The sequence below is a fragment of the Cotesia glomerata genome, linkage group LG3 (assembly GCF_020080835.1).
Source record: "Cotesia glomerata isolate CgM1 linkage group LG3, MPM_Cglom_v2.3, whole genome shotgun sequence".
In the NCBI taxonomy this organism is placed as follows: domain Eukaryota; kingdom Metazoa; phylum Arthropoda; class Insecta; order Hymenoptera; family Braconidae; genus Cotesia; species Cotesia glomerata.
The window spans coordinates 2,690,131-2,710,321 of record NC_058160.1 but is presented as its reverse complement, the minus strand read 5'-3'; the positions used below and the strand labels follow the sequence as shown (position 1 = coordinate 2,710,321).

Genomic DNA, 20,191 nt, shown 5'->3' with positions numbered 1-20,191 from the left:
AGAGAAATTTTCTCAAGACAAGAAAATTTACTTCTATCAAGAACTAAATTTTTTGGAGCAGAAGGCTGAATTTTCTCAAAACAACAAGATTTTCTTGACTTAAATAAATTTTCTTGGATCAAGATACGTATTTCTTCAAGCAAGAGAATTAATTTTTTTGGAATAAGTGAAATTTCGTGTGTCAAAAAAAATTTTTTTTTTCGCTCAAGAAAATGATTAAGAAAATATTTTCTTGGCTCAAGTGAACCTTTTTTTCTGTGTAAAGGGCCTGGACATCCACTTTCGATTCTCGAGTTCGCGTCCGCGTCACATTTAATTCGCGGCTGAACAAAGTTGCTTCCAAATGGTGTATAAGTGAAATATAAACGCGAAAGAGAGATAACGTGAGAAGTGAGATAGCGTGTGTACACATAGATGACGTGTACACATCAGTGGGGAGGAGAAAAGTGTGTACACCGGCAAGTAATACACTGAACAACTATTACATTGGTCGTAGTGTATTCCGTATTGTACAACTAAACCAAGCAGCAAGCTTTACTTGCTTCGCAGTACAGGGCATTTAATATATGTATACATACGTATATATATATATGTATGTATTTCATATGTGGTGCTTGATGTCAGAGAGGGGGGTAAGGACGAGGAGGGGGGAGACTAAAAGCAGGCCTGTTGGTTCGTTTCAACTATATTTGTTTATATTTACACAATAAGCAACAGCCCCGGCGGGTTCGGCTGACTCTCTACTCTACTCTACTCTCTGTACGCTTGGCATCGCCGCTTTTAGTGTTTAGTCCTCCGATATTACTCGGCCACCGCATTTAAAGCCGCGTACGTGCTCCATTACCTCATTATTATTTATTGTTACTTTTTACTTAAATTTGTTATTTATTATTGTTGGTATTATTATTAATTACTTGGTTTTATTGCCAATATTATTGTTAGTTTTAGTACTTGTCTGCCTACGTGCATTTTTCACCACTACCGATTTTCCCCGCTCCTAATTTTTATTCCACGTGCGTTACCATGTGATGATTTACAGCAATCGTGCGCCGATTTTCACTCTAAGTGTACTTGGTTTTTAAATAATGCTGTGATTTTTTTTTTGTTATCCAGTGTTGTGTGCTGTGATTTTATTTGGAATTATCAGTGATTTTAGTTTTGTTTTTATATTTTATTTTACTGGAAATCCATGACAATATTAATAAAAATGATGTAAGATTTTTTTCGCTCAATATCATTATTAATATATTAGATATTAAATTATAATTTTTTACGGAAATTTTGTGGTGAAAAAAAATGAATAAAAAATTCAAATGTTTTACTGTAGTAATTTTTTTTAACTATTTTGATCTTTTTTTAGAATTAATTTGAAGTTTCTAACAAATTTTTTTATTGAAAAATGTGAAAATTATGAATAAAAATTTTTTAATAATAAATTTGATGAATCTAAGAGAGTTTTCATACCGGAAAAATATTTTAATAAATACTGATTAACGAAAAAATAATTTAATAATAAATGATGAAAAATGGCGTTATTCCAGGACGATGGCATAATGGATCATGACACGGACGGAGACGGTGCGATCAACTTGTCAACGTCTCAACGACCCTCTGCTTCGACTACTCCGAATGGTGATGGTCCACTTTACGGCCAAGATCAACACGATAAAGATCAGGTATTAATTAGTTAGTTAAATAAATCTTACAAAACTAACAAAATTATAATAAGTGTTTTTGAATCCTCGGTTGACAAAAAATATGAATTTATATAAATATATCTAACAGAATTCGAGGGTGATACATAAAATGTAAAAAGTGTTTGACACTTGGCAATAAAATGAAGCCCCTAATTTTGAATTCAATTGAAAATCCCGGCGGATGGGCCTGAAGCGCCCGCCAGTAGATGCCGCGGTTATAAGTCAAAAAAATATTCCGGGGAAGTACAGTGTTTTATGGTCTCTTTAAAATAAGGTTCTTTTCGATGAATCCGGTTCTTAGAGTCCCTATGTCATGTATATACAGTTACATTACTTCATATATGTGCAAATGTAACATAAAAAATTTAACTATTCGAACAATAGTTTCTTTTTGTTTCCCTACTTTTTTTTTTATTATTTAATTATTCCGAAACTTGTTTTTTTAAATTTTAATGCTACAAATTACAATGATAATAATAAATTTTATTAATATGACCAAGAAAGGTTAACCTTCAAATAATTTTTTGCACTGCATATAATTTGTGATTTTTTTGAAGATATCAAGAAACAATTATTTCTTTGTCTCGGTACATTGTACATTGTCGGGGTTGTTTAAGAGACTTTTAAGTACTGTGGCGTCAACCTGACGCTGTTTATAATTTAGGGGGATACATCGTGAGTCTTTACTGACGAGAACGCGACTAGTGTTTACTGAAACATGAGTCACGTGAGAAGCATTTTTATATTTTAGTTTTTAATGTTATTTATTTTACATTGATACGAGGTCGCGCTTGGTATGCTACTAGAAAAAAATGATTAAAAATATTTTTTTCCTTATAAATTTTTCGATAAGATGAATCTGTTGCATAAGACTCCCCGAATTATGTTCAATTAGTAATTCTTTTTCTTTTTGTAAATTGTAGAGTTTAATCTCTTAATTTACGAAAAAAAAATTTAATAAACTGAAAACATTTTAGTTTTTAAAAATTTGTTCTTCGACTGAAAAAACCTTTTTTTCTTTATTCAAAAAATTTTTAATATTAATAGTATTCAAAAATTTGAATTAAGAAAATAACTTTCTATTAGAAAATAATTTATTGTTAGATTAAACCAAAAGACTTTTTCATTTAAACGTACAGGATTTTTTAGTATTAATTGAAAAAATTATTCTCTAAATTCAAGAAGTGAATAAACTCAATAATACTAATGTTCTTTATTTGAGAATATTCATTTTTTTAAAAACTAAAATCAATAGAAAATTTACCCGAGACCGGACTCACTGTTAAGTACGAGTAGTACCACAGCCAATATTGTTCAATAGTATCAATTCAAGTTAATAATATTTTTTTTGGTTGAATTTTTTCTTAAGAAAGTAAACCTTTTCTTGTTTCAAAAGCTTTAATTTTTAAGTTTAAACTATTTTTTTATAAAATAAAAACTACACGGAGAGAAATTTATAGAAACCTTTCCAAAAATTATAGGAATGGTTCCTATAATATTATGGCAATGACGCACATAATAATAGAAAAATGTTTATGTTCATAATAATGAAGCAACCAAATCAAAAATATAAAGTAATTATTATATATTTTTTTGCTAATAAATTTTTTTTTGTAAATAAAAATTGATCTTCCACTAGAGTGAAAAAATTTCTTTTTCATAATTTTTATTCACGTGTGTACTTAATCTTAAATTGCTTATTCCAACTCAGTTATTATTGTGTTAGATAATATTGAAAAATATTGTAGCAATTCTAAAGTTTCTCTAATAAAAGGAATTTCTCACTATACAATTAGAGGAGCAAAGTAGATATGGAAATTCATTGTTTATTTTTACAATTTCATTTTATTTTTAAAACAAATTATTTATTTACAATCATACGTTAAATATTTATCAAATCCACCTTTTGGGCATGTAACTTTTATTATTTATATGAACAATATTACTTATTTTACATATTTCAAATGATGTTATTGAGAAGCAAGTAAAATGATCGAAATTACTAATAATTTCAAATGCTTCAAAGCGGTCATCGAAGTCACAAATAACTTGAGTTGTAATGATAAATATCTCAATATTATTAGGCATCATCACTATAATATTATGGGAATGGTTCCCATAATATTATAGGAATGGTTCCCTTAATATTATAGGAATGGTTCCTATAATATTATATAAACTACTCATATATATTATGGGAACCATGCCGATATTACAGTTATAATTATAGGTATCGTTCCTATAATTAATAGGAACCATTCCCATAATTATAATAATATTTCCCAAAAATTATCGGTACCATTCCCATAATTTAAGTAATCGCTTCTAAAATGGAATAGGAAAACGTTTCATTAAAATTATAGGAATGATTTCCATATTTTTCTCTCCGTGTAAACTTTTGATTCATGATATCGAATATTTTAAATATGAAAAAAGTAATTTTCTTAAATCAAAATATCCGTCGTTTTCCTAAAAATGTTCTGTAACAGTAATACTGTTTTTGAGCCAAGATATATTTTTTTTTCTGTATACGTTACTGTTTATTGAGAATTGCGAGTCTGAATATTAATTATTGTATTGTTATTAGTGATTATGTTATCTGAGATAATGGTATTGGCAAAATCCGCGAGCAAAAATTTATTCAAAAAATAATAAAACCCATGTTAATGACTTCTAATCGGTTAAAATAAGTATTACAACACTTTCTTTTTATTTATTCTCTTTCTCCAATATACCACACATAACAACTGTGTAAATAAAATTGACACCTTTTTTTCTATTAGCAAATAAAAATTATATTGTAATTTATATTTAAAGGAGAAATAAACGCTGGAATAAATAACTAAAAATTTGACTATTTCGAAGTATAATAAATCTATGTAGAAAAAATTAAAAAAAAAAAGATAATACGAAATGAAAATTATTGGTGAATTATAACGGTAAATAATCACGTCGTCGTGACAGAAATATGATGTATAAGTTTTAGATACAGATATGTCTTATGAATTTAAGAATATGAGATAATAGAGAATGAGAATAAGAGGGGAACTCAAAAGATATAGGCAAATAATGTCTGTTATTAAATCGACGTATCATACAACCAAATGTATTTAGTTTGTTTGTTTAACTGTTTGAAATCAATTAGTAGACTTTATTTCGAAATTTTCCTCGATAGACGTATCCAATTCTCAAGTATTTTATTCTATCAAAATGATCGAAATTTTAGTTTAAAATTATTTGATTTTTTCATCAGAGCTAAGTGAGTTAATTGCAATTTTTTAATTGATAATTAATAATTATAATTTAGCTTAAAAAATTGGAAAATAAATTTAAAGCATTAGTTCAAGGATGAACATTGTGGTATTGATTTTTTGCAGTTAATCCCGTGACACGCTTCAGTATTTAAAGTAATCAATCAGTAACTGTCTAATATAAAGACCCAGAAAAAGTCAATTTTCAGTTTGTCATATTCATTCTTTGTGAAACAAGAAAAAAAAATTATTGAACAAAGAAGTCGTTCTTAGCTAAAATAAATTTTTATTGATTTAATAATTTTTCTGCTTGAGGCAAAATTATCAAACTCAAAATTATTTTTTTCGTTTGAAAATTTTTATTTTGAATCAAATTAATTTCTGCATTAGTATAAAAAAATTTTTGTTTTGTTAAAAAAAAATTTGAACTTCAATAAAAAAATTTTTTTTGATTTTTTAATACTTCTGTATCAAGCTTAACGAAAAAAAAATTTTAATTCAATTTATAACAAATTTAAACAAAATTTCAATTTAAAATAAATTTTAAGCTTACATTAAATAATTCAATAATTTTTTATCTTGATTCAAAAATTTTTTTTAAACAAACTAACAATTTTTGTGTATGTATACTTTACAATTTTTACACGTACTCAATAACAAAAATTTTTTCTGTCAAAAAATAACGTGAATCTTACATATAAATCGATTATAGTTTATAACAGCATATTATCCATAGACATATATTTATACAGGTCCGTATTGTAGCACCGAAACCGATAGCAAGGTTTTATCTACATTATTAACCGATGGGAACCTCAAGGCTGTGTACTTAAATCCAATCTTGAATTTCCACCCCATAGAGAAAGCAGAAAGCTGTCTCTTGTTTTCTGGCAAAACTAAGACAGAAGGCAGAATAACGTCAAATTGTCGTCTTCGTCTTTCGTCTTAACGAATCCCGTCTTTGTGGTCGTGATATAATAATAACGCTTAGTGGTTGTTAGTGTAGCAATACAGTAATATAGTACACAGTACACAATGCACAGGATAGCAAGGAAAGGTATAGTATATTTAATGTAATGTAAGGACGACACGGGTTTACTTGGTACAGACGATTACCCTCTATTATTCACACGCCAACTTCTGGTTTGCTGAGTGATACCTTGAGGAAACGCTACGGACAATTGGTTGCTGCAATATTCATTCAACATCTTTTCATTTTCATTATTTTTTACTGCATCTTCATCCCGATACACAGAAAAAAAGTTAACTTGAGCCAAGTAATAATTTTTTTTTCTGATTTTTTTCTTAAACGAGAAAAAATTTTTATCGTTTTCAGAAAATTTTCTTATTTAATTAAAATTTAGTTTCCTGCTCCATAAATATTTGTATCTCGGTAAAAATAATATCAATAAATTTTAAAGTTAGAGTATAAGAAACTGTGATCTTGAGTCAAGTAAATTTTGTGTCTTTATTAAAGTACTATTTTTTAAAAGCAATAAATAAAAAGTTCTCAAGTATAAAAAATAGACGTTGATTTAACAGAAATTGTTTTTAATCAAAATTAAAAATTAAATAATTTCTTTTAGTTTAGCCAAGAAAATTTTGGACCAAAAAACTTTAACTTCAATCAATAATTTTTAATTTTTGTCTATTACCGCCGCGAGTAAATTATAATTTAATCAGATTTTTTCCAGTTTATTTTATTTTTTTTTATGTATTTATACTTATTGCTCGTACTCGACGTTTGCACAGTTCCGTGATTAACCAAATAAATTTTTATGATTTGCTAATTAATTTTAAGTCCCAACCACTCTTTATTTGACGTCAAATACTTTTTTATTTAATTTAACAGAGACAATATCTTAATCAAGTAATCGCTATGGATTTCTCGTTTATCTACCGGCAAATTATGTGTAATATTATTAAATTATTCTTACATGCCTGAAAATATGACAACTTGATCAATTTTATGGTTGTAATTATTTTCAATTTTCAATTTTTTACCGTCGAATGAAATTTGTTAAAGAAAATCAATTATAATAAAAAATTTTCGGAATGAATGATTGTTTTAGAAATTCAATGATTTTATTCAGTGAATTTTTTTTTAATCATTATTACCATTGAAATTTTAATTGATATTAAATCAGTTCTTTAGAATAATAACTCAAAATTCACTTGTAACAATTGCAACACCTTTCCCTAATCAAAAATAAATTGAAATAATTTATTTACTTAAAAATTCTTCAAGCTTTCGCACACGAACATACCAACGGTTTACACAAAAATTTAACTCTTACACATGATTGTCAAAGTTAATCGATCGGAAATAAATGCAATAAAATATGCTTGCTTATATTTTTTGTACTTGATCAAAATTAAAAAAAGTACAAAATTAAAAACTCATACCTTTAAATTTAAATTAAAAAATAGCTCATTATAAATTGAATTAATTTATAAAATAAAATTCAATTATCAATGTATTGTATTACAAAAAAATTCAAGCAAAAATAATTACTCTTAAAATAAACTGCAATTAAAATTATTCTTAGAATTAAAAGTATAAATAAAAAAACTTTCATGGCAATGTCTAATACAAAAAAGAATGCTAATAAAAACAAACAACTAAAAATATAATTATAAGATATACAAACAGAAAAATAAATAAATAGCCATTACATCGTCTCTTAAAATAATACCATCAATATATTTATTCACGGTGATTATTTATATTAAAAGAAAAAAAATTCATTACTCCAAACATTTACCGATGGAATTTATAAGAAAAAAAAATAAATATAATATATAAAGACTGATAAAAATAAATTTGAATCATAGTTATGTGTAGAATTTATTTTATGGTTTATTTTATTTTATAAAATCTAATCAAACCGGTAATGATTTAAAAAACGTGCTTAAACATTTTTTTAGTTGGTCGCTTGGTAAGATCGATTAACAATATCATCGATGTCACGCGTTGTTTTAAATTACTCGATTGTTTTGTCACTGAGGCGGCGGACGATAAAAAAATGTAACAAAACTACCGCCTCAATTATTATTATTATAATTAAATACCGAAATTGTATAGTGATATTTTTAAAAAATAACATTAATACCCCCATGAAAAAAAATATATAAAAAATATGTATAGTGAATATATTTTTAATAACTAACTTTTGGCCGATTTTCATATATATTTTAGATATATTCAAGATATATCTTAAAATACATAGCTAAAAATGTAAAAAAATATATTTTGAATATATCTAAAATATATTTGAAATTTATAAAATATATATGAGAATCAGCCAAAAGTTAGTTATTAAAAATATATTTACTATATACATAATTTATATATTTTTTATGTATTTCGATATATATTTTTTTTATATTTTTTTTCCATGGGGGTAATAATAATAAATTTAATTATTATGACAGGTGTAACAGTTAATAAAAATAATAAATAAAATGAATAATAAGAAACTAGGAATTACAGAGCAGAGGTAGATGACATATGTGTGCGTAATATGTAATGTGTTCAGGATGAGCGAGCGTTGTTTTAAACTGGTGAGAGCGCGTAGTTGTTTCAGGTGCACTCTTAGCCTCTTATTCGTTTCGTTTAATTTTATTCCATTTCATTTCACTCGTTTACGTTTCTATTCTATATACCTATCCACTACATACTACTCAACCCTTAGATATATTTTTCTTCCTTATCCTAGCTCTCTTTTTCTCTCTCCGTCGTTAAACACACGGTACATTGTATGTCAATATATTTAAACTCTGTACTTATACTGAAATACTTTGCACTGAAATAAGAGGTGGATAAGCTTTACTTCTTGGCTCTTGTTATCATATGTTATGATATAAAGCTGAACGTAATGAGAAGAAAAATATTACCGAGATTCTGCGCTACCTGATACTGTTTACACGGCTATTAATAGTTTTACATTAAGTGTTTAAATTTCAAGCAATTTTATTTTTCAATTTTAAAATTAATAAATTACTAAATTTATCAATTATACTTTCAATTTATCTAAACAAACAAAAATTTACTAAAGATATTTAATGTATGATGTACAGTAAGCAATTAAAAATCCATTTTCAATCTACAGTGGTCTTTCAGAAGCTTTCAGACAGTAGAACTTAATTAAAAGCACGCGCGATGATTATTTGCAGAGCCGGGACCGTTTGCCGTTTATTTTGGAAATTGCGTTGCGTATAGTGTGCCCCGGGGAAACTTTCAAATCCTAAGTGAAGTCCAATGCTTTGGAAGGAACTATGCTGAGCTGGATATCCGATAGCGAGCCAGAGAGAGACAAAGAAATAATAAACCGTGTAAAGGAAGACCGTGAAACCGCGAGGGTGAAAAATAAATCGCATTTTCCTCCGAGCAATAACAAGTTACTAAAGATAACACTTTTCTTATTAACTCGTCTCAGATATATAATATAATATTATAATCACAACTATGTTTTCTTTTACTTGAAAAATAATAACAATAATACGCGGAAAGAATTAAATTATTTCTACAATACGAAAATTTTTGGGGTAATAATCTAATATAGAAAAATTTTCCAGTGTTAAAATAATTAGTTTTAGAATTTTGTATTCGGAATTAATAATTATTTAATAGAAATTTCTATAATAAAGTACCGGAGTATTATTCATTTGAATTGCAGTAATTATTGAGAATATATAGTAACGGTTACAATCGAGAATCATGATTTTTTATATGAAATTTTTCTCAGCTTAGATGATTATTATAGTTTGTGATGGTAAATGCTACCATTTCTCAATTATTCGTATTGTAAATATCTTTTTAAAGATTATAAAGTTTACAGTAAAACTGACAATTGTAAATTTTAAATTTTATAAATGAATTCTGATAAACAATATTAACATTAGATAATAACGTTTATAATGTTGATGATGTTTATAAATATTTTGGAAAATAAAATTTCACAGTTGTTACGCTAAAAAAAGAATTTACTTGATTCAAGAGAAAAATTATTGAACCAAAAATATAATTTTGAAGAGGGTAATTGTCTTGAATCGAGACGGAAAATTTTTGAATCAAGTAAAATTTCCTTAAATCAAGAATTTTTTTACTAAAACCAAGAATATTAAATTCTTCAAAATTATACTTGATTCAAGAACATTTTTTTTTTCTGTGTATTAATTTAAGAAATTGTAAATTTAATTATAGAGTTGGTAGATACTTTAATCGCGATCGTTTATTTAATAATCTAAGGAGTATTTATTCCTATCGAGTTAAAAAAAATTCTACAGTAACTAGATGATAATTTTTGCTATTCAATTCTCTTCGTGTAATAATAGTAATAATAATAATAATAATAATAATAATAATAATAATAATAATAATAATAATAATAACAGAAATAAGATAAATAATGAAATAGGTGTGTGGGGAAAAAAAATATTGGATCAACGGGGAATAAAAGGTTCTGGGAAAGATGGCGCCGTTGTACTATTCGGTACCGCAGATGAAGAAGTAGAAGCAGAAGAAGAGCATAAAGGAGTAGCAGAAGAGCTGTGATGCTCGGGAAGGGAGTCGGGAGGCAAGCGTCGGGTAGAATAAACACATGGATGTTTTCTTTGTTCCTCTAAACTAAACAACCAACGAGGAATCTAAACAGAGGCCAGAGCCCAAATTCAATTTGGTCCCCGTGTTTTCTATTCCTTCCTACTCGGCTGACTACTGCGGTATATATGTCTCTCGCGTACCTTTGGCTGGCTATTTCTAACGGTCCTTTTCTTCTGCCTCTATCTCCACTCTCATCTCCCGCTAGATCTGTTCTGTTGCTCCAAAAGAGATGGATCGTCACTTGTGAATACATATGTATATTTATGTATGTGCTCACATGTTGGTTTACTCGACAAACTAACCGACAATTTGTTTTCTTTAATTGTCCATTTTTTATCGCCGACATCAGCTTTTATTGTAAAGAGTAAGCTGGGAAAATTTTCCTGAAATTTTGGTCGGTGGCTCGAGAATAAAAATTCAGTTTTTGTAAGACTGTAAATTATATTTTGAGAGTAAACAGCCTTTTAAAAATTTTATCGTATCTTCCGACGAGGAGGTGTGAAATTTTTGATACGTTAAAAGTCAAAGAGACCTTGTTTGAAGAAAATTAAATTTTCTATAAAAAATTTCTTTGTTTCTCCAATATTTTATTCAAAATTTTGATTTTGATTTTTGTAAAAATTAATTATGTGTTTCTAATAATAAAATAATAACTAAATTATTTTTACGACGTCAGTTATTCGAATTTGCACAAAAAATTATTTACATAACACTAAAGCACAGTAATATAATTATTTATACTCAGATTTTATTCAAATAAATGTAATTGTAGGAAGCATATAATTCAAAACGATATTGAAATTAATGGCTTAACTCAAATAATAATTATTAATTTCAAATCAATATATTAAAAATGTTTTTTATTTGCTTGTGTTTGTTCAGTTGTCAGGGGGAATTATAGATGAATACACTAGCGTACGATAAGTGTGTAAAAAAAACACGCTTGTAACATTTAACAAAAAAGCTGAGTAGGAAGAAAGAAAGAAAGAAAGAAAGTTAAAATAGATGTGCGTTTTAAATATTCTCTAAAAATTAGATGCTATATTTCGTAACAATAAATGTTAATAACAATAATAATAACTATTATCAAATTATGATTATTGATAATTAACAATAAATAGCGAAGAAAATACTATTATTTACTTGTGACAATGGATTTGATTAAATAATATTTACAGTACTTATAATTACAATTAACATCGCTGATTTCAAAATTAGTGTAATTTTATTCGTCTGTATAAATATATTTTTTTCCTTTGATTATACCAAAAGTAATCATATATGCCGTGTATATAAAATAAGTTCAACAATCTTTAACAATGCTATACATGTCTGATGATGATTGATTTAATTATTATTTCGTAACTATTTATTTAAAACAAACATATAAACGTATTAACGTTTATAAATATCTCTGGGCTTAGAGTATTTAAGTAATGTTTTATTAATTTTATTTCCTACGGGAATGTCACAACTTTTTTTTTTAATATCAATTTAAATTAATTAATTTCTTCATTTTTAGCATTCGTAAGAAAATATTTTGATAAATTTAAAATCTGCTATGAATAATTTCTCTTGATAGCGTTATTAAAAATAAAAAATAGTGTAATAACAGTTTGTAAAATAGGATAAAAAAAATAAGTAAATAAGATGGGAGTTTTTTAATGCTTCGAGAGGGTTGTAGAGAAAACATTAAACCGGAAGTTCATGTGAAGGGGATGAATTGTTGTTTTACACTCTAAGAAACGTAACGCTCTTTTTGCTCAAAAGTGCTGTCACAAAAAAGTAGTCAGTGAACTAATTTTATACTTATGGAATAATTAAAAAATAGCTTGACAAAAAAATGATCGATTTTCGATGAAAATTTTAAGCTTAAATGGTTGATAAAAATATAAAATATTTATTGAAATTTTTAATCTTTAAATTAAGTTCTGAAAAATATAGATAAGAAAATTGTATAAAAATTAGATCCTAATCTTATTATTCGTTTTCTGATAAATCTTTTTTACCGACTTTGAAAAAAAGGTATTTAAACTAAAATTTTAAATAAAAACGAAAAAAATTCGATTTTTAATAATTCCAAGTACTTATAATTCCTTCATAACTTTTCCACAAATTAATTTTGAGGCTACTCAGTAGATAGCGCTTAGAATATTTTTCTGTCCGCACTTACAGGTGTCAGATATTAAATACTTGAAGATTTCTTTAACTTCTATATTATTTTTCCATTTTAATTAATTTTTATTTTTTTTTTCTAATAGAATAAATAAACAAATACTATTTATAAAATAATAATATTGGATTATTGTAATACTCTGATATAATAAAGTGTTTGGGAGATGAAAAAAAATACACAGACAATCCCTCTTGATGCAAAAGTCTCAAGTGTTCACATGTCCGTGATAATAAAAATGTAGCTTTAAAAAAAAATAGCGAAAAAAAATAGCCACTTGTCCTTGAAGAGACTCATATGATAAACAAACATACAGAGAAAGACACCATGAGAAAGAGAGAAAAATAAGCGAGAAAGCGGAGTATGAGTACGCGTACCAGTAGATGAGAGCCGAGTATGAATATGTACATTAAGAGAGTTATGTGTACAGCCAAGAATTTCAAGTGGTGGATAGAAGAGTTAAGGATTGCGAGCTAGTTTCCTCGAATTATTTCATCTATTCACATCCATATATTTATATAAATGTTGTACCATGTGCTTTCCGTGCTTTATTACGTGAATTTAGAAGCTAAGAGGGCTAGGAGACGGGAGAAGTCACTCTAGAGGTTTCATCACTTTAACGAGGGTGTAACATTTAACTTGCAAAAATTTTTTTAATAAAGCTACGTTATTTTGCCGGGTACTTTACTTAACAATTCAAAAGAAATTTACATTTTTTATTTTTTTCATGGTCTAATTTTTTAGTTTCTTTTGAAATTTTAATTATATTTTTTTGATAATTACACGTGACAAAATTTTTTTGGATAGCTATGTACACAGGAAAAAAGGTTCACTTGAGCCAAGAAAATATTTTTCTTCCTAATTACTTTCTTGAGTGGAAAAAAATTTTTTTTTGACACAAGAAATTTCACTTATTCCAACAAAATTAATTCTCTTGCCTTAAAAAATACGTATCTTGATCCAAGAAAATTTATTTGTCACCAAAATCTTGTTGTTTTGAGAAAAATCAGCCTCTTGCTCCAAAAAATTTAGCTCTTGATAGAAGTAAATTTTCTTGTCTTGAGAAAATTTCTCTCTTGCTCCAAAAAATTAAATATAAAGATAGAAGTAAATTTTCATTAATATTTTTATTGATTAACATGTCAAACGGGAAGATCAAATAATATTGAATCATTTTTTTTCATTCAATATGTATAATTGCATGCTAAAATAATATAAAATGGGTATCAAATAATCAAGAGAAAAATTTTCTCAAGGTGAGAAAATTTTTTCTCAGCTGAAGTAGGTGGTGCTGCTTCCTTAAAGTATCTAAAAATCTTGATCAAATATAAAAATTTATTGTATCAAGTATTTATGATAATTTGAATTATGAAAAAATGACTTCCACCAAGAATAGAATTTCAAGAAAAATTTTTACTTCGACCAACACAACTTCGGTCTTCCTTCAGGCACCCGAAAATTTTCTTGGGCCAAGAATTTTGTTCTCCAGTCAAGAAATTTTTTTTCTGTGTACAATTAAGTCATATGTGGTCATATCAGGCCATATATGGGCATATCAGACTATGTAAAAAAATTTTTTACGGACAATTAATGAAAAAATGTGATGGCTCAGCAAAATCACTAATAGTATTTTATATTTTCTAATTATAAATTATTAGAAGTAAATATAGTTGTAAAAGTCTAATTCATGTTAGTTCACGTGACTATTACTAAACTTTGCTGCTTACATCATAATATAACTTCAACTTACGGTTACCGTGACAAATCGAGTAAATTTGAAGATATAAATAAAACATTATAGTAAAAATGTCTGTAGATAAATAAAATAATAATTGACTACTTAAATAAATAAATATCATCAATTCACAATAATCAATGCAATAAATCATTTATTTTTAAGCCTAAAGTAAATTTATGATTTAAAAAAAAATAAAAATCAAAGATAAATTAAAAATTAGCTGATGGATAAGCAGTCAATAACCCAAAATAAAAAAAAAATATAAAATTACCTGATAAAAATTTGCAAACTTAATTGTTAATTAAAATCACGCAAGTCTTTCCTGAATTTATTAATTTAAATTTCGAAATAAAAAAAATTTTGTAATATTTAACAATTGTGATTTTTAATTAGCCAGATCGAATGACTCTCAAGTGCAAATAAATTAATATGATAATTTTTTTTTATGAAACCTCACTGGGTACCGAATAAAATAAAATATAATGATGAAATAACAACCGAAAATAAAATGTTATAAAAACAACAAAACGTTATTTATTCGTTAATGTTATATTGTGTTACACCATATGTATCTCGGAGCCTTGGTCTGATAAAACTAGTTTACCCAAACAACGCAAACACCATTATCTCCACCTGGACTAAAAGCCAACCAGGTTGTGACGTGAATGAGGGGAAGATCATTTTAAACTCTCGTGTCATACATGTTTTATATTATTTTATTAAATTGTATACACTCTGTAACAAAACACAACACAAGTTAATGTCTTTTATTTGATAACCTGAGAACGTATTAACGTCATGATTTTTTTCTAAAAATATAACAGCTACTAATCATCAACTTAAATTAACACAAGGAGAGAATTAAATTATATCATCTGCAATACGAAATTTTTTGTGTTAATCATCCGAGAAAGTAGCCAAATGTTCCAGTGTTAAAACAATTAGTTTTACAATTAATAATCACTTAATAGAAATTTCTACAATAAAGTATCGGAAAATTTTTCATTTGAATTGCAGTAGTTATTATTGAGGATAGTAACGGTTACAATCGAGAATCATAATTTTTTATGTGAAATTTTTCTTAGCTTAGATGATAACTATTATAATTTGTGCTGGTAAATGCTACCATTTCTCAATTATTCGTATTGTAAATATCTTTTTAAAGATTATAAAGATGATAGTAAAATTGACAATTGTAAATTTTAAATTTAATGAATGAATTCTGATAAACAATATTAATAGTATGTCTACAACTACTTAAATTTTTCTTCTCAAAAATTTGTTACATTTTCTTTTGTTACTTTTATTTTTTTATGTTTACCTACTCGAGTAGTTATAAGGAGATTGATGCAATCCGAATATGTTATTTAATTTTTTTTTGGTTATTTTGTCATTACGAAAATAATTTTAAGAATAATTACTTTGTAAAAATTATTAACCCTGTTAATCGCTACAGCTGTTGGGTTTGGTTGATCATAAATAAATAAATATTAGATAATAACGTTTATAATATTAATAATGTTCATATATATTTTCAAAAATAAAATTTCACAGCTGTTATTAATATAAAAAATTGTAAATTAAATTAGAGAGATGGAAGATATTTTAAATGAAATTGTTTATTTAATAACCTAAGGAGTATTTATTCCTATCGAGTTGAATTAAAAAAAACTCTACAGTAACTAGATGATCATTTTTTCTATCCAATTCTCACCGTGCAGTATCACATATTGTATCTATATTAGAGTAAGTACTATATAGTGTAAGATTTATTAACTGGAAAGGAAACTACACACAGTAACCCACTCACGGCGCCTGCTTAATATAAAAAAAAAAAAATTACCTCTCGTCAGCTCTTACATTACACTACTACTCTTTTAATTTCAAATCTCATCATAATCATCATCAGTTAATACCTATCTCGCTAAAAAAACTGCTTACCTCGTCTTGTTTTGTTGTACCGGCTTATATTATACACCAACATTACACACAATATAAAAACTCGAAACTCTACCGAGAATTATTTGTGTATACAAGCTAAGTTGCTTTTCTAATTTAAAATACACGTATCGTGTTAGTTGTCGCCTCGTGTTTTTAATTATCGGTACAAGTGTTGTTTATCGTTTCTTATCTCACATCTCGAGACGCTTCTTCTCACGCTGCAATTTTTATTATTATTTCGGAGTTTATTTTTCCTGATAAACATATTTCGAGAATTCAGCTTATTTAATTTTTTTTTAGTTTTTCTACTTATTGTTTTGTTTGTATGGTTCAAATAAATTAAGATACCGACAGGTAAAAAGGCTCAGAAATATTTGTGATGAAATAAAAAATATTAAAGTTGATTTAGAATTTTTTTTTTTTTTTAATTATTATTCAAGTATATTTTCTAAGAGACATAAACAAAAAATTTTAAATTTTAAAATAACTGAGAATAGAATTAAAAATATTAAAAAAAAAATGTTTTTGTTTTTTTATGACAAATATCTTGTAGGCCTTTAGTACCTGCAAATTCTCATTTTTGACCCAATTTTTGTATTTAAATATAAATACATATTTGACTCCTTCATCTTTTTGATTTTTTAAATAATTTTCTATTTTAATTTCATCTTAAATTTTATATTTAAATCAAAGAGATCCTCTTTAAATAACTTCTTGTCATGTACTTTATTAAAAATAAAGGTTGCTAAGTAAAATGTTTCCGTCAAAGGATTGAAATCTCATAATTAGACTATTAATATATTCCAAATCTATAACCCATCTCTTAAAATAAAAATAGAACCAGCTATTCTATGCATCGAACAATTTGAATAATCGACTGATTTATTATAAAAATTTTCTCATCCTTCCATCTCCAAATGGCGTCACTTAAGTTAAGAGTTTAGTCCTGGGTATGAGTAAAGGTGATAGTGATGAGGGGAATTTATAAGGAGCTATACTACTTGATGATAGCAGACGGCACTTAACTGCCCGCGTCAACAATGCTTTTCAAAAAGGAGTTGTCTTTTGGGCTCAGTTCAGTTAAGTCTCTTATACTTATACTACAACTATCCAGAGCATTTAATTCGTGCATCAGCAGTCCCAAGGTCTATTCATCGAGGAAGTAAAAGCCTAAAACCATTCTACTATTGTCTAACGTCAGCTAACTTATCCATATCCACATTCATGTTCATACTCTTAAACTTAACTTTAAGAGGCTATTCTAGTTTAGATATTTAAAAACATCAAATAAATTTTTTCGCATATTTTTAAAATTTACAAATTCAAGAAAATGTTTTTACAAATATCTTTAAAAATTCATCACGAATAGATCGGTCCTACTGGGACACAATTTTTTTTTCACCGTCCACTATCTGTCTCACATTTTTAATTTTTTGTTTGAAAATCTTTTGTGTATTCTAGAAATATTAATAAATAATACACAGAAAGAAAAATTTCTTGACTAGAGAGCAAAATTCTTGGCTCAAGAAAATTTTCGGGTGCCTGAAGGAAGACTGAAGTTGTATTCTTGGTGGAAGTCATTTTTTCTTAATTCAAATTATCATAAATACTTGATACAATAAATTTTTATATTTGATCAAGATTTTTAGGTACTTTAGGGAAGCAGCGCCACCTACTTCAGCTGAGAAAAAAATTTTCTCACCTTGAGAAAATTTTTATCTTGAATATTTGATACCCATTTTATATTATTTTAGCGTGCAATTATACATATTGAATGAAAAAAAAATGATTCAGTATTATTTGATCTTTCCGTTTGACATGTTAATCAATAAAAATATTAATGAAAATTTACTTCTATCTTTATATTTAATTTTTTGGAGCAAGAAAGAAATTTTCTCAAGACAAGAAAATTAACTTCTATCAAGAACTAAATTTTTTGGAGCAAGAGGCTGATTTTTCTCAAAACAACAAGATTTTCTTGACAAATAAATTGGATCAAGATACGTATTTTTTAAGGCAAGAGAATTAATTTTGTTGGAATAAGTGAAATTTCTTGTGTCAAAAAAAAATTTTTTTTTCGCTCAAGAAAATAATTAGGAAGAAAAATATTTTCTTGGCTCAAGTGAACCTTTTTTTCTTTGTAAAATGAATGCTAAAAATATTTATCGATTTTTTTTATCGAGCTTATAGAATATGTTTTGAATGTATGTCTCTAGACTAAAATATTTCCTCATGTGGTCTTTATATAAATTACAAATTACAATGATTCGTAATTAAATTTATACACTCTCGTTTTGAGGTTAAAGATTTAAAATACCCAGGTCACCATAATTTATGAATAAATTTAATAAAAGCAGATGAATAATATATCAAATTTGTTCATTAATGATAAATCTATCACTTAAAACTTTATAAATATATTATAAAATATATATATATATATATATATCAATACCGATGATACGAAAAGCGGTTGCATTGAAAGTTAATTAAATGCAGAATGAACAATTATACAATCATTAATATTTTATTTAAGATCCGATGTCGATTTATGACGCGAAATCAACGAATTCAATTTGTTGGGAATATAAAGTTGGAACAGATGGCCGATCAGATAACAAGAGATTAAGGGAGAGGAGTTACTCTTTATTTCTTTTTTTATTTTTTTATTATTATTACTGTAGGTATGGTGACGTTTTATTTTATTTTTTTTTTTTATCGTCTCTATCTCTCGTAAAGTAAAGCTCGGGAGTATAAATATGGTTCTGCTAAAAACACCGAGAGAGAAATGTCCTTTAATTTTTCAAGTTTTTTAATTAGTGGATGTCTTGATGTTCTGCCACTGGTGCTAGCTGGTGTTACTGGCATACCAGTGCTAGCAGAACCTGAGACATTTATATCAGCAGACGAGGACGCGGAGAACGCTTTCGAGCCTGTCCTTTTCCTTACTGCTCACACTTTTCAGTCACTCTTTCTGCTGGATGGGGATGTAGAGTGTGTACTAGTAGGAATGAATTGAAATTGTGTAAAAAAAATGTGAAAATTCACCCGCCTTTCATCGGTATATCCTCGATTTGTTATTCCCTAATTACGTATTAAATAACAATTATAAAATTTTTCTGACAGCTAGGGGTGGATAACGTCGAATTTTAATTTACTGAGGGAGTTTTGACAAAAAATAATATAATATTATTTAAATTTAATTTTTAAAATGATTTATTTGAGTCGCTCGAGAAATTATTGAACGTCAAACTTAGGGATATTGAATTAATAATGAGATATTGATTGAATTTTTATATTTAAATGAATTTTTCTTTTAATTAAAATCTCTTCGGAGGTAATAAACTGTCGGGAGTTAAGTATTGTGCAATTACTTGAGCAATTTAAAATTTTCATTCACTTAGAAATATAATTTTTAAGTTTTAATTAATAAAAAATAATACTAATAATTTAAAAGACAAATTTACGATTTTAAATTCAATTTTCATTTTTTTTTAATTGCAAGTATAATTTTTAAAGCTTAATTAACTAAAAATTATAATAAATTTTTACAAAAAATTATTACTGGTGAAAATTTAAAAATCGATATTAATCATCGAAAATATTTTTTAAAGCAAGTTTTATCCCCGGTAAAAATTAATACTATTAGCACCGAACTTTAATTGTTTGAGCAATTTAAAATTTTCATTCACTTAAAAATATAATTTTTAAGTTTTAATTAATAAAAAATAAAACTAATAATTTAAAAGACAAATTTATGATTTTAAATTCAATTTTCATTTTTTT

At 26.5% G+C, this 20,191-nt stretch overlaps 1 protein-coding gene across 19 annotated transcripts in view; it reads left to right on the top strand.

Annotated features, from left to right (window-relative positions):
• The window catches only part of LOC123262111 (forkhead box protein P1-like), a 237,823-nt gene that overhangs the window by 141,278 nt on the left and 76,354 nt on the right, over nt 1–20,191 (top strand). For 18 of the 19 annotated variants that reach the window (XM_044724159.1, XM_044724162.1, XM_044724155.1 and 15 more), the window contains one exon: nt 1,542–1,676. In XM_044724159.1, the coding sequence (XP_044580094.1) occupies nt 1,542–1,676 (135 nt within the window). Of the gene's footprint in view, nt 1–705; nt 1,213–1,541; nt 1,677–20,191 lie in introns of those variants that run through there. The other variant, XM_044724170.1, reaches the window with a different exon arrangement.